Raw genomic sequence first — 14903 nt, 5'->3', positions numbered from 1 at the left:
CAACAGGTAATGATTGACCAAGAAGGTAATTGTCGAAGGGGGTCATCAACGATGGAGATTGGTGATAGTGATAATGAACATTGGGTGGTGATGGGAAAAAATTTGAGAAAGAAGAATAGTAAAAAAAAAATTGCAAGTTCTTACGCTTTAATGTGGGAGACAGTGAACAACAAACAAAGGACACAGAGGACAAAGAGGAGGTAGCATAGCAGATGACCCCTTTGCCGCCCTCTGCCCCCAACTGCTGATCTGTACAAAACTCCAAAACACAATTGCGGTTCAAAACGTACACTACTTTCACAGGCACAAAAAAAGCTTCTCTTGTTTTTATGACACGACAGAGAATTAAAGGTCTTTCATAATGAAGAGAGTAGTAGTGAAGTGACACATTCACATATACTTTTGTTTCATTTTTTGAACTTTGTATCTAAAATAGCTATATTGAATTGTTTAAATTTCTTTTAATTCTTTCAGATTTTGGGTAGTGGGGTTCGTTCTGTATTCCAATTAATTGAAAAGATGCTTCATATTTATGGGGGAAACAGATCAAATAAATGAGATGGTAATTCTCATGTCTGAGGTTTGGTTGCTTCATATTTTTAAGAATTTTGGTTTGCATACTTGGTAAAGAGAGCTGCTAAGCCAAATCACAATGTTTGCGTGGTTGAGATTTACTGGGATTTATGTATAGAATGAGTCCGTATCATTATATTTCTAGATAAAATTTCATTAAAAATTCTGAGTATTTAGAATTGTTGTCCTAGAAAACAAGACTAGAGTTACGTACACTTGTTTTTGGTTTGCACATTGTTTTAATGAGAGCTCTGTATACTGGATTGCCATTTTCAGTTTGCTTCTTGTTTTAACAGTAGTCTCTTGTGTATTGAGTCTCTCTTTTTGCCCTTTTTTCAGTTTTGCATATTTATATATGTATACTTGGTGAGAGATTAGTTCACCAGCATTTTGCACATATACTGTCTCCTGGTAGAGAAGGCCAGAGAATTATGGTGAATCTCTGGCTAATCAATCAGAGGCTGTTGATTTTATTTTAATTCTGAGATGGGTTTCTTTGTTCTTTGCAGCAAAGAAGGATCATAAAGCCAGAGACACTGGTGGATTTTTCGTTGTTGGGTTATTATTACTGTTCTTCCATATTGTTCCTCCAATACCAGCAATGGAGTCTTCCAAAGCCATAGAAGTTATAGAAGGATGTAGCAGCTGTGAGTCTGGGTGGACAATGTATATTGCCTCCCCAATCCATGAAGATAATATTTATGATGATCATGATGACGGTGGTGATGGTGACGATGATCGTGGCACTGATAATAAGAAAGGAGATGACATCAACGACAACGATGATAATGAAAGCGATGATTCTATGGCTTCAGACGCCTCTTCTGGACCGAGTCATCGAGAACTTCCATATGGAAGTAGAAACGCAAGTCATGTATTGGATCATTCCAAGGACTTGAAGGGAAAAAATGGAAGTAAGTATTCATCTGACAAGAAAATATATGAAAAAAGGTTAAGGGCAGAGAACAAAGTGCCAGCGCCTAAAGCAAACAGTGGAGCAAAGGTAAGAAAAACCATCCAGATGGAGAGAAAATAGAATACTTTTAGGGCATGTGTGGTTGTGTTTTCGTTTTCTGTGTTTGTTTTTAGGAAAACACAAAAAGTTTGTTTGGCGAATTGTTTTAAAAAACTATTCTTGGAAAATTATCTTGAAAAGCTCACTTTTTGGGAAAGACCAAAAAGTTGGCTTTGAATTTTTGGAAAATATTTTCGCACAAAAATAAAAACAATGGGTGTTTTTATATTTTTTATTTTATGTTTCCGCAAACACAACGAAAGCAAAATCACAGGCCCTAATATTCCTTTAAGATATCCTCCAAGATTGGTTGCATAGTTCTTCATCACATGATGTTTAATGGGTTACAGAAATCAGAGTGCACTTCATAGAAGCCTACTTCATTCTGTGGTTCTAATCTTTCAGTTTGAATGTAATCAAGAAATCTAATTGACAGTTAGCAGCTATAGCCCATGGATCAGTACATCATGAATGTGCAAATGTACAACTATGGTTTTATGTATTATATGCATGTCATATGCACAGCTTATGCATTTTGTTGTGTAGATGCCTGCCAATGCATGTGCCACTAGGAATACATATTACATGCTTGTTATTGGCATTAAGAGAGAGAGAGAGAGAGAGAGAGTAGGTATAGTTTGGTGGGGATTAGTTTGTGATACTATACCCGAAGGCAATGACGAGAAAAATAGAGGGAAGAATAATAACATATTGGTTGTCTATAGTTAACCTTATGTTTTCTGTCACATAACCTCAAGTACGAGTATCGGGTGTAGGTAAGTATTGAGGTATCAGATTTATCTACTTTTCATGTCAAAGACACCAAGGCATGGCTATATTTCAGATTTCTTTTGCATAGATATATGGTAAACTCGACTACTTATAATTAAGGATATAACTTGTTAAGATAGTCGTTAAACAAATTCATAACTTGTCAATACCAGCAACATCAACAGATCCATTTGAGGTCAGGAAGCTAATTTGTGGATTTGTATTTTTATGATGAACTCAGTTCCACAAAAGTAAGAGTTGAGGTATTATGCTATCGGTATGATCATACGATCCTGATCGTGATGCATGAAAACATTTTGATTTTGAAGTCAGCTCGACAAATTCTTCCTCTGTTATGATTATTATTATGCTTAAGTTGGTGAACTATCAGAGACCATGCCAGAGTTAAAATGTACCAGTGGAAGACATTAATAAGGTCAACTCAATGATGGTGTGCAACATATGTGTAACCAATATAATTACTTAAAACATTGTGCATACTAAACATGTTTTTTATTTTTATTTATTTATTTATTTATTTTTTGGGGGACTAGTCTGGCCACTGATGGTGGCGGTGGTGGTGTAACATGTTGCACAAACTTGGGTTGGGTGCTTGGCACTGCAAGCCAGTTTGGGGAATTTGTCCCACCTCAGTACTCGCACTTCTTGAGCACTTGAAGGGTGCTAAGATGCATGTATGAGCTGTCACGGGAACGGTTGAGCAGCCTGGGACAGTGGGGAAACACCCTAGCTGATATAGGAACTAACATCCAGAACCAGAAACCCAGGGTTGAGAGGAATCTACTTCAAGGTGGCAAAGTGAAACGTTTTTTAGTTCAGGGGAGTAACACTGACTAACAGTTTTAAGGGGTGAAGCGTAATTTGCCCCTTTCATTAAGGGTAGAGCTGCATAGACACAGGCTGGCGCTCAAACTGACAATGCCAAAGTCAGATACCTAAGCTATCCCACAACTTGTCAAATCTCCATTTCAGCAAAAGTTATGCTCACCAAAAAAAAAACAAAACAGATTTTTGAGTGACTTGAGCATCAAAAATTAATCGAGTCACAAGTCTGAAAACAATCAGTGGACAGATATACCAACATTTTCACACTAAATGGAAAAAACACAAACGGAAAGGGGGAAAAATGAAGAGGAGGAAAGCACCAAATAAAGAACATCAAAAGTACAATATTTCACTTCAACAAGCACTAAATGAAAATTACTAGCTCCTCAAGTCAAATGGAAAACATATATGCTCTTATTTCTGTAAAAGGTGGTTCAAAATGTCAAAGGATTGGATCCTTTAATACAGAATAATAAAACTACAAATATTCCCGGATACATTCCCAAGAGAAACAGAAATAGAATGATCTCCAGAAGCATTACCATAATTGAAAACTTAACTGCAGAGAAATGACAAACAACCCCACATAAACAGCAGAGACAAATATCCATTTTCAGTCCGAAAAAGGAAACATTATTAGGTTGACAACAATGATTCGATGTGATAGAAAACTACCACCACAAATCAGATCTTTGACTGTTTGGCGATCTTGAACCATTCAGTATGGAAAGACCCTGACATATCAATCCTCTCATAAGTATGAGCGCCAAAGTAATCCCTTTGAGCTTGGACCAAATTAGCAGGCAGTCGTTCCCTCCTGTATGTGTCGAAATAAGCAAGACTAGAAGACATACCAGGAGTGCTAATGCCCGAGTTGATCGCAAGGCATACAACTCTTCGCCAAGCAGATTGTCGATCAATCATCTCCTTAGCAAACTCCGGATCCACAAGAAGGTTCGCGAGATCTGGGTTTCTGTCGTAGGCCTTCTTAATGCGGTCCAAAAATATAGCACGAATAATGCAACCCCCCTTCCAAATCCTAGCCAATTCCCCGAGCTTCAAGTCCCACCCTTGCTCTACGCTCTTTGCCCGTATCAAATTCATTCCTTGAGCATAACTACAAATTTTGGATGCATAAAGTGCTTGTCTCACATCATCAACCAACTTCTTCTTATCAACAATTTGGTCGGTGAGGATATCACCCACGCCACTGGATTGGAAGACCTTCGCAGCTTGAACTCTTTCATCTTTCAACCCACTGAGGAATCTTGAATCCAGAGATGAAGCGATAGTTGGTGCTGCAATAGACAGCTCAGCAGCTTGCTGAACCGTCCATTTACCAGTACCCTTCATGCCAGTTTTATCCAGAACCTTGTCTACCAAATGCCCATCTCCCTTATCATCCTTAATTGAAAATATATCTGCGGTGATCTCGATCAAGAAGCTTAGAAGCTCCCCCTTGTTCCACTCTGTGAAAACCTCGTGCAATTCCTCATTAGAGAGCTTGCCAGCTGATTTCAGAACATCATAGGCCTCTGCAATCAGTTGCATATCACCGTATTCAATCCCGTTGTGAATCATCTTGACAAAATTGCCAGATCCACCTTTCCCAATATAAGTAACACAAGGGCCACTATCAGGAACCTGAGCAGCCACCTTAAGAAGGATATCTTCTATGTACTTGTAAGCCTCGAAGGAACCTCCAGGCATCATAGAGGGTCCATGACGAGCACCCTCCTCACCACCTGAAACTCCCATTCCAAGATAAAGCAGACCCAACTCAGCCATGGCTTTCGCTCTCCTCTCGGTGTTCTCATACCACTCGTTACCGCCATCAATAATGCAGTCTCCTTTTTCCATGTAAACAGACAGGGTTTTGATGGTTTGATCAACAGGTGCACCAGCCTTAACAAGCATTATTATAACACGAGGTTTTTGGATTGAGTTAACAAAGGATTCAGGATCATGAAAGCCATACAAAGGAAGATTTCCTTCCAGTTTGGCTCGTTCAACGGTCTCATCAACTTTTGAAGTGGTCCGGTTGTAAACAGAAATAGGGAATCCTTTCTCAGCAATGTTGAGAGCAAGATTTTGGCCCATAACAGCAAGGCCAGCAAGACCAATTCTTGTTGGGGTAGCCATTTCTTAACCCTGTTCAAAGTATATCAGATTATTAATGGATGGATAGATCCGAGAAGCATTGAAACAACAACAATAATTTGGTAGTGAATTGCATTGAAAAAGGGACAGTGTATACAATCAAAGAAAGAATTATAGAAGAAACAAAATAAATCTCCGAGGTTTCCTTGAAAATGAGTCCAATCCAATGAATGCAACCCAAAAGGCAACAATTATAAAAGCAGGACAGATCAAAAAACCGGGGGAAAAGGAAAAATAAATAAATAAATAAAATAAGAAAAGGGCATAAGATCACCATTTTTTGGAAGAAACTGATTTGATTTAAACAAAGAACAAAATACTAGGTTCGGTCCTTTGCAAATAGAACGCCAGAGGTCCAATTTGGATTCGCCTGCTGGGACGCTTAAAATGCCAATGATTTTAGGATTGAATCTGAATTCCACTTTTCATAGTCCTCTCTTTGCATTAGGGGTGAGCAGCGGATATACCGATCCGCCAAAACTGACCAAATCGAACTGATCCGCCGCATTTTGGGCGGATGCGTGATGACAAGCGGACGGTTGCGGATTGATTTTCTCCAATCCGCCAATCTGGCAAACGGATGGTGGATTTGAGATTCTTTTGACCGCAACCGAACCGTCAAACCGCAAACACCCCTAGTAATTTATAAGACTTTGTGTTTTCAGTTTGTTTAAATATTCTGTTTGCGTTTTCAATTAAAAAAGAGTTTAAATATTCTGTTGAAAAAAAGTTTTCAACTTGAATATTTTTTTTTTAATTGAAAAAAATTAACGTATTATTTATCTATATTTTTTTGTTTTTAAATCTATCTCTAAAAATAATAAATAGAAAACATGATATATGCTGGTTGGTTTTGTTTTCAAAAACAGATATAGATGTAACAATACAGAGATATACAATCTCTACTACTGTTTTGTTCATGATTTTGGTGGTTTGAATTGTTTTTATATTTTAAAAACCACAGATTGTAATACTTTATGTGGATGAGGTACGCTGTGATTGTAGTATATGGATGATGCATGCAGTGATTGTGATATTCTAAAGTTTCAAACTTTTTTGTTTTGGATGAGGCATGCAGTGATTGTAACATTTTTTTAAGTCATTAACTGTAATACTTTCTTCTTTTTTTTTCTTTTTTTTTTTGAGGAAGTGCACAAGTTGAATTATGTTGAAAATTATAAAATTTTAAGCCGCCAAACCTAAGAAGCATGGACACGGACACGTGACACGACACGAGTACAACACGGACACGCCGACACGTTAATTTTCAAAAAATGCAGGACACGACACGAGGAGGACACGCATGAATACATAATTTTATATATTTATTATATGTTATATATATATATATGAATATATCATTCAAAGATAATAAAAAATGCAATATGACACTAATTCTTATAAATTTATATGATTTTTATTTTATTATTGTATCTTAAGTTATTTTGTTCAAACTTATAATTAGCTTTACGTATGTCTAATCGTTAGACACGTGTGTTTAAACGATTGATACGTGTGTCCTTCAAGTGTCCAAAGAGTGTCCAAGTCTTTAAACAATAGGACACGTTTTGAAGAGTGTCGGACACGTGTCCTGAGAGTGTCCAAAGAGTGTCGGTGTCCGACACGTACCCGACACGGATACGTCACCTTCCTAGAAGTGTCCGTGCTTCTTAGCGCCAAACCTATTCGCATCCATCCGCCAAACCGCTAATCCGTTTAATCCACATCCGCCGGATTAGTGGACGGATGCGGATTGATTTTCTCCAATCTGCCAATCTTGCGGACGGATGGCGGATTAGGGGTTTCGTGGCTGCAACCGACCCGCGCCCACCCCTACTTTGCATTATAATTGAACTTTAAGTTCTAGATATTTCAAATCAGCAAAAAAGTAACAAGGAGAAAACAAAGATCCAATTCTACAAAATCAGTTTCCAAATTAACTCCAATTTGCACAAGCAAGAGCAAACTCAAATTCAAGGACCAGTGTTATTCATTATACATAATGAAGGAAGAATGCAATCCAAATAAAAGACACCCAATAAGCAAAATCCCATAAAAAAGAACAGTTACATAGTTAAATCCAACAGCAACAAATCACAAAAGTAAAGGGGCATTTTCTCAGAAAAAGGCATCGTGGGTAATATAAATGAATGCAAAAAGGAAGTAACTTTTAGGTTGTATCTGGCTTTGAAACGAAAGGAGGTTGCTTACTAATTCTTTCAAGAAAAATAGCTTAAATTAGATTTGATAGTTTAGATATGGGTTTTATGATTGAATTGAGAGCTTTGTCACAATGGATTTGAAATATCAATCCAAAATAAAAGTAGTTATTTCAACTTTTTCACACTAAAATTGTGTTTGAATCAAACATTTGAGTGGAGATTTCAGGAGGGAAAAGGAAAAGAATGGAAAAAGTAATTAAAATTATTCCCTCACAAATCCATTCTCAAATCCTCTGGATCCAAAAAACAGCCTGCGTGTTCTAGTTCTACAAGATCCCAATACATTACTTCTCTTTCTCTTTTTAATTTATCTTCCTAGTTTCTCAATCCACCTATAATAAGTTTAACCTCCTACAACATCAAATCTTTCATTTGAAATCCATCCATCCAAACAGATTGTTAGATCCTATATTAACAAGTAATAAAGAACTTCAAATCAAAGCAGCCAATAAAAAACAAATCTTTTATATTTTTTTCCCAGCAAGTGCAGTAACAAACACTTCAAATCAAGGTTGATCATACAAAACAGAACATATTAGAAAATTAGAACAGAATTGAAAGCATATAATCTAGCATTGATCAGAGACCAAGAAATCAAATAAACTGAATCCAAATAATTAACTGTTAGTAGTACCTCTCAGAATCGCAAAACTACGGAAAGTTGTTGAATCTGATTCCTACCCAGAAAAGTTTGAGATCTGGGTTTTGAAGAAGAAGAAGAAGGGTTTGGTGAAAAGTGAATAATTTATGAAAATATGAATGTCTTTCTAAAATATATATCTATCTACACCAAACCAAACACCACAGGCTTTGGGGAGAGAGTTGGAGAGTCGTCTCTCTCTCTCTATCTCTCCCACGCGCACTATTTTGACACGCAGGTCAAATACGGCTTAGCAGCAGCCCATCTCTCTCTCTCATTCGTTGATTTGTCATTGTGACATGTGTGTTTTTGCATATTTGCAAATGGTCCCCTTTACTTCTCTAAATTTTGTTCCTATCCCGTTTTTCCACTTTTCTTTCACTGATACCTCTCTTAGGCCATGTTAGTTATCCCTCCTCAGTGGTATAATTAGAGTGATAGTGAGGTTAGATCTATGAAAGTATATTTGGTTAAGGATATTTTTGAGTGAATTAATAGTCTAGTCGAATTGACAATCCTCTATGCAACCGAATTAATAAAGTTGGAGAATGTATTGAAGTGGGATAAAATTACCTAAGTCTTGGTGTTTAGCTCAAAGTCGGACCTGCACCAGTAGGGGAGCTAAATGCTCGGCCCAGTGACCAAACACTTGCTCCTGATCAAGACAATCAAGGTAGCTCGGCCCAATCCGAAATGGACCGAGCAACATGTTGGACAAGAAACCACTCCGAAGTGGACCAAGCAACATGTTGGACAACCACTCTGGAGTAGACCAACTTAAAGAGGGCCAATTCACTAAAGATCTTTCTTAGGTTCACAAGAGACAAATAACTCTACTCCTCTCCCTCTGTCTGAACAGAACGTGGAGATACAGAGGTACAGAGGGACAAGGCGCACACATGATAAACCTGCATCTGAGTGTCAGGTGGAGTGGTCATCCTCCTCCAATAAGAGACGACCACTAATGAGACAAATAAAATAGACCTGCATCCGAGTGTCAGGCGGAGTGGTCGTTCTCATCAAATGGGAGATGACTACAAATAAAACACATTAGACAAATAGCGGAATGAGAAAGTCTTGAAGGACAAACAACCTTCTCTTATAAAAGGTGAACACTATTCACTCTCAAGGGATCGAAAATCCACACACTTAACATATATACATTCTTTGCATTCTCTCTTCTTCCTTTCCCCGAGTCCCTGACTTTACCATCCGAAGGGTTTCCGACCAAACCCCAATCGGACAGCCTCACCGTTTGTTACTCTGTGCAGATCTTCAATTCTTATACCACGCTGTTCATTCACGAAGTTCAACCTTTCTTCATAGTGCGGAAATCACCCTCGTACATATATGAGATTGTAAAAATAGTGAGGGAATTAAGTGCTTTTTTTTTTTTTTACCCAACCATTTATTTGTATTAAAAAAATTATATTTGTTTTAGAATTTTTTTAATATAGATTTTTTTTTTAATTTTATATAAAAATAATTTAACGATTTCATCGCTAATCATCCCTTCCACTATCATTAAAACAAACACACTTTTACTTAAACCCTTTACTAACAATCTCCACATTAACAATTTCTCTTCACTAACCATTCCCTCACTAACAATTACATCAAGCATAATCCGCCAAACAAACGTAACCTTAATGCTTTTGACCTTCTGGTCTCGTTTGTTTGACAGATTAGGTTAGATGTGATTAGTAATACGATGGGATTGAGCGATAAGATTAGTATTGAAGTGGTATTAAGTTATTGATGAAAGATAAATAGTGTTTGCTTGTATACCACTAGATTAGTAATACCATGCCAATTTGTTAATTGTTTTGTCATCTTTAAATATGATTAATATGTAGAATCAATTAAAAAAAATCATTAATTCATCATCTTTCCTAAAAAATAAAAAAATAAATCTATAGACTCATTTTTCAATCCCACCACTCCTACAAACTAGATTAGTCCGGCCACTTAGCAGGACTGTAAATCCCACTGAAGTGTTAATCCAACACTTATTTTTACAACCAAATATGACATCAGTAAGATCCACAGCCATTCTAATCCAATCATATCCCTCACGCAGGTAAACAAACAGGACCTCTGATTCATAGGTCTAACATCTTTCATAAGATTTTGGGATGTTTGGTGCATGTGTGTTAAATTGTTAATTATAATTTTTACTTATAATTTATTAAGGAAAATAATATATATAAATTAAATTTAAATTAATTATTTGAAAGTGGGAGAAACTCTTGACTGCTTTTTTACAATTATCAAATTTTAATTTACAAAACGTTATTACCAAACATGCAACTGGTATTGCATGATAAGGTGAATTGAAAGGGCATAATAAAAAATAAAAATAAAATTCTGATACGTACAAATTTTGATGATATTGTAGAATTTCAATGTTGAAAATGTTTATAAAAAAATAATAATTATATCAAGGCTCCCTTTGGGAACAATTTAAAAAAATCCGCTTTTATTTAAAAAGCGAAAAAGGCAACAAATTAATTGTCATGATTTAAAAAAAAAATAAATCAAATGTCACATTGCTTTTTTTGTTTAAAAAAATAATTTTTTTAACAAAATTTTAAATATATTAACTAAAAAAATTAAAAAATAACTAAAATAGAGTTATGTTGGTCAATTAAAGGCACCAAATTACGTGCATTTTCTCAACATAAGAAATCATGAGAATAGAGTTATGTTGGCCAATGAACCCCTGTTTGGGAATTATGGTTTTTAGTTTAAAAAATTAATTTTTTTTTATAAATTGTCGCATTATTCTATTTATCTTTATATATATATATTTTTGTAAAATGTTAAAAAATTAATTAAAATAATCAATTTTTAAGCGAGGTCTAAATAATTTATTTTAATAAAAATTTAGGACGCAAAATATTCAGATTGTTTGGTTTTGGTTTTCAGGAAATATTTTTCAAAAAATTCTACTTTTTTATTTTATGTATTTTTCTTCAATTAATTTTTTTAATATTTTAAGCAAATTTTTTAATTTTTAGACACACCTAACATAAATATACTTAAAAAAGATAATATTTGTAAAATTGTTTTAAAAAAAATTCAATAAATACCAAAAATATAAAAAAAAATACAAAGATTTAGTACATTTTTCATATTTTTATGTATTAATTAATTTTTTAAAATATTTATCACAAATATTTTACTATTTAAATACATTTAAGTAAGGTATATCTAAAAAAGTAAAAAAAATGCTTAAAATTTTAAAAATATTCACCAAAAGAAAAAAATACGAAAAAAAAATTTAATTTTTAGAAAACTAAAACCAAACACACTGATTATATTACTCATGTACAATCTGACACCAGAAATTTTTTTTTTTTTGCTTTCTGATTTTTTAATTAATAAATTAAGGATAAATTACACTTTACCTTTTTTAAGTTTGAAAGTTTGATCATTTTTTCAATTTGGTTCCTAAAATTTGCTTTTTTTCCTTTTTTGGCCCTTTACGTTTCAATTTTTTTCAATTTACTCTTAAAGTTAATTTCTGTTTAAAATTAAATAGAAAATACCATAATAATTGTCACATAATAAAATATATATTATTATATTATAATTTAAGTTTATATCTAAGTCATATATAATAAAATATTTCTATGTTATGTAATTGTTAATGTGTCATTTTTATGTAATTTTTAATAGAAATTAACGTTAAGAGTGAAGGGAAAATTAATTGAAATATGAAGAGTCAAAATGAAAGAAAAAAAAAATTAATTTAAAATAAAAAAAGTGATTAAGGCCAAGTTTGGCACATTGTAAAAAAGCAAAAGTCAAAAAAAGTTACTCAAAAAGTTAAAAAATTAATATTATTCACCAAAAGTCAACAATTACGGCTGCACAACCCCTAATCCTAATTTTTCCCTACAAATCAATTTTTACAATTTTATATTACACATTTTTTCATAAAAAGTCAAAAGTTAACCCGAACATCCAAATTTTTTTCCTCAATTTTTTAATTTAAAAAGACAAAAAATATACTTATTTAGAATACCTTAAACAATCCCTAGTTTGGCTAACCTAAAAAAGTACACTTATTTCATCTTTTTATCTTTTTTGGGTCACATCAATCAACATCTGCTTTTTACTTTTTTTATACATAATACAAAAAAATTAAAAAATACACTTATTTATTCTTCCCAAACTTGACCATATGAAAAGGATAAAATATAATTTATTCATTAATTTTTTATTCTTTATAGAAGAAGCACAAGTAGGTTGGTGGCTGGCGGGTTAGGTGAAGAAAATATATATAATAATTAATTAATAAGGTATATTGATTGTGTTGCAGCATTCACGCGCTTGTACAATCGTATGGGCAATTTTAATTTATTTATGCCCTTGTTTGTTTTTGTTTTTTTTTTTTTTAAAAAAAAAATTTGTAAATGGAATGCCCTTGTTTATTTTAACGAAAATATATATATTTTTGGGAATTTTTTTTAAAGGTTCCTAATATTAAAATTTTATAGCATAAAGGGCATTCAATATTTTAATAATGTCTAAAGTCCCTCAAGTTGATTCAGAGAAGATTTACGTCACAGAAAAAATTGGTCCAGAGAAATTTTGGGAAGAATTTCTCTGGACTTTCCAATTTCTCTGACCTTCCCTAAACTTCCCACTGTAAATTTCTCTACCCTCTCCTTTTCCAAATTTCTCTGCCTTCCATATAATTTCCACTCTCCCAGAGAAATTTCTCTGTCTTTTCACAAAATTACATCACTAGAAAAATTTTAAATTTCTCTACCCTCCCTGCCTCTTCTGGACTCAACACTTCAGAGAAATTTGAAAATTTCTCTAACTTCACCGGCCTTCAATTGGTCAAAATGAATCCATAGAAATTTGAAAACTCAGAGAAAATTGATCAAAATGAACTTAGAGAAATTTGAAACTTAGAGAAAATTCCCTTCTAACTTAGAGAAATTCACAAACCTCCTTAAACAGTACCTTTCACTTTGAGAAAAAAATAACAGAAATCAAAGTCTTGAAATGATTGAACAGAGAATATGAATATAAATACTATGATATCTATGTGATGGAAAAAAACAAAAATTTAGACACTTTTCACAAAGATTTAGAGAAGAGTCTTAGTATCATATGCATCTTGCTAAGGACCAGGTTTACAAAAAAAACTATCCCAACAAAAGAACCAAACACTCTCAATTTATTTGCTTAGATAGTAAAAAAAACAATAATAATGATTACCATGATATTATTGATCCAGAGAAAATTTGACTTTACAGAGAAAATCTCACCAGATAAATATTTATCTGGATTTTGACTTTCCATTCTCTAGAGAAATTTGAAATTTCTCTAGCCTTCCCTTTTCTCTAGAGAAGTTTCCCTTCTCTAGCCTTCCTTAAACATCCCACTCTCGAGAGAAATTTCTCTAAAATTTCCCTGGCCTTCCCTTCTCTCTATAGAAATTTTCCTTCTCCGAGCTTCCCTCCAGAGAAATTTCAAATTTCTCTGGCCTTCTCCAACCTTCCCTGGACTTCCCACAAAATTACCTCTCCATAGAAATTTTGAAAATTCTCTGGCCTTCCTTGGACTTCCCACAAACCTCTTGAAATGTATATGTGAAACAATATCAAACAAAACACAAATCAATTTCCATATCTTAATCGCAACAAATTGAAGTAAATCCTTATTTACAGACCTCTCAACTCCACACACACAGTGATTTCAGAGAACCAATCACACAAAACAAACACAAAATCAAAGGCTGTGAAACATCGATTAAGAGGAAAGGTGAATATGCTCCTTCGATCACCGACCTCAACGCCCTACTTGACGAGTTCTTGTTAGCTATCATGATTTTGCCGATCTCCGCCGCGCTCAGCGTTGCTCTGTCCTGAAACACCTCTTTAACTTGTGGAAACAACTTGTGATCCTTGAGCCCTGGATAGTTATTCGCTATGCTCTTGAAGGAAGTGAAATCACAGATGGGAAGAAAAAACACGAAAGAGAGGGAGATAGAGAGGGAGAGACCTGATTTTCAACTCTTGCATTGTACTGTTGTGATACCGAAGATCTCTGCTCCACAAAATGGCGTTGTTTGGGTGTTGGAGCATTCTAAATCTTTGCAGCATATCATCAGACCTCTCTGATTGGCCATGAAAGCATCTCTCTCTCTCTCTCTCTCTCTCTCTCTCTTCGTTCCAAACTCTGATTTTGATCACTGCTAATCAAATACGGACTTGAACATGCAAATCATCATCATCACCGAGTGCTTTTAAGCCTCTTTCTTGTTAATTTGAGAGAAATCTCAAATTTGTAGTGTTACAGATCTTGCATTTCAAAGCTACTCTGTGAAGAAGACACTGAATATACTTATAATTCTAGTCTCTATGCATATGATATAACGGTGAACAGTAAAGCACAGAGGTCAGGTCAGTGAATCGGAGAGAGGAAAGAAGAAATTGTTGGATAAGAAAGAGGAAGAGGAATGAATTTTCTCTATGATATATGGGTCTACGATTAAGGGACCTTAGACATCACAAAATAATATTGTGGATCTCTTCCATCACAAAAAATGGGAGAGGGACCTTAGACTAACTTTCCCTATATTTTTATTAGTGTTTGTTTGGTATAACAAAAAAAATAAAAAATAAAATATTAATCCCATCAATAGAAAATAACC

General features: G+C 34.3%; 2 protein-coding genes and 1 non-coding gene across 5 annotated transcripts in view; 1 reads left to right on the top strand and 2 right to left on the bottom strand.

Annotated features, from left to right (window-relative positions):
* The window catches only part of LOC114271793 (uncharacterized), a 286811-nt gene that overhangs the window by 117256 nt on the left and 154652 nt on the right, over positions 1–14903 (bottom strand). The gene's annotated exons all lie outside the window — the stretch shown is intronic.
* LOC114271796 (uncharacterized) lies at positions 95–2121 on the top strand. The gene is made up of 2 exons (XR_014330871.1): positions 95–562; positions 1083–2121. It is a non-coding gene; the product is annotated as an uncharacterized LOC114271796 (transcript).
* LOC114271795 (6-phosphogluconate dehydrogenase, decarboxylating 1) lies at positions 3602–8532 on the bottom strand. 2 transcript variants are annotated; one of them, XM_028213430.2, is made up of 2 exons: positions 8222–8532; positions 3602–5356 (listed from the first exon to the last, which is right to left on the bottom strand). In XM_028213430.2, exon 2 carries the CDS (start codon positions 5345–5347, stop codon positions 3890–3892), a length of 1458 nt encoding a protein of 485 aa, XP_028069231.1. In that variant the 5' UTR covers positions 5348–5356; positions 8222–8532; the 3' UTR covers positions 3602–3889. The 2 variants fall into 2 exon arrangements, with proteins under 2 accessions (XP_028069231.1, XP_082727330.1); XM_082871204.1 differs by having other exon boundaries at positions 3602–6564; positions 7048–8458.

Source organism: Camellia sinensis, chromosome 5 (genome assembly GCF_055761805.1).
Source record: "Camellia sinensis isolate YWXY chromosome 5, ASM5576180v1, whole genome shotgun sequence".
In the NCBI taxonomy this organism is placed as follows: Eukaryota; Viridiplantae; Streptophyta; class Magnoliopsida; order Ericales; family Theaceae; genus Camellia; species Camellia sinensis.
The sequence above is the reverse complement of the archived record's forward strand: the minus strand, read 5'-3'. Positions and strand labels throughout refer to the sequence as shown.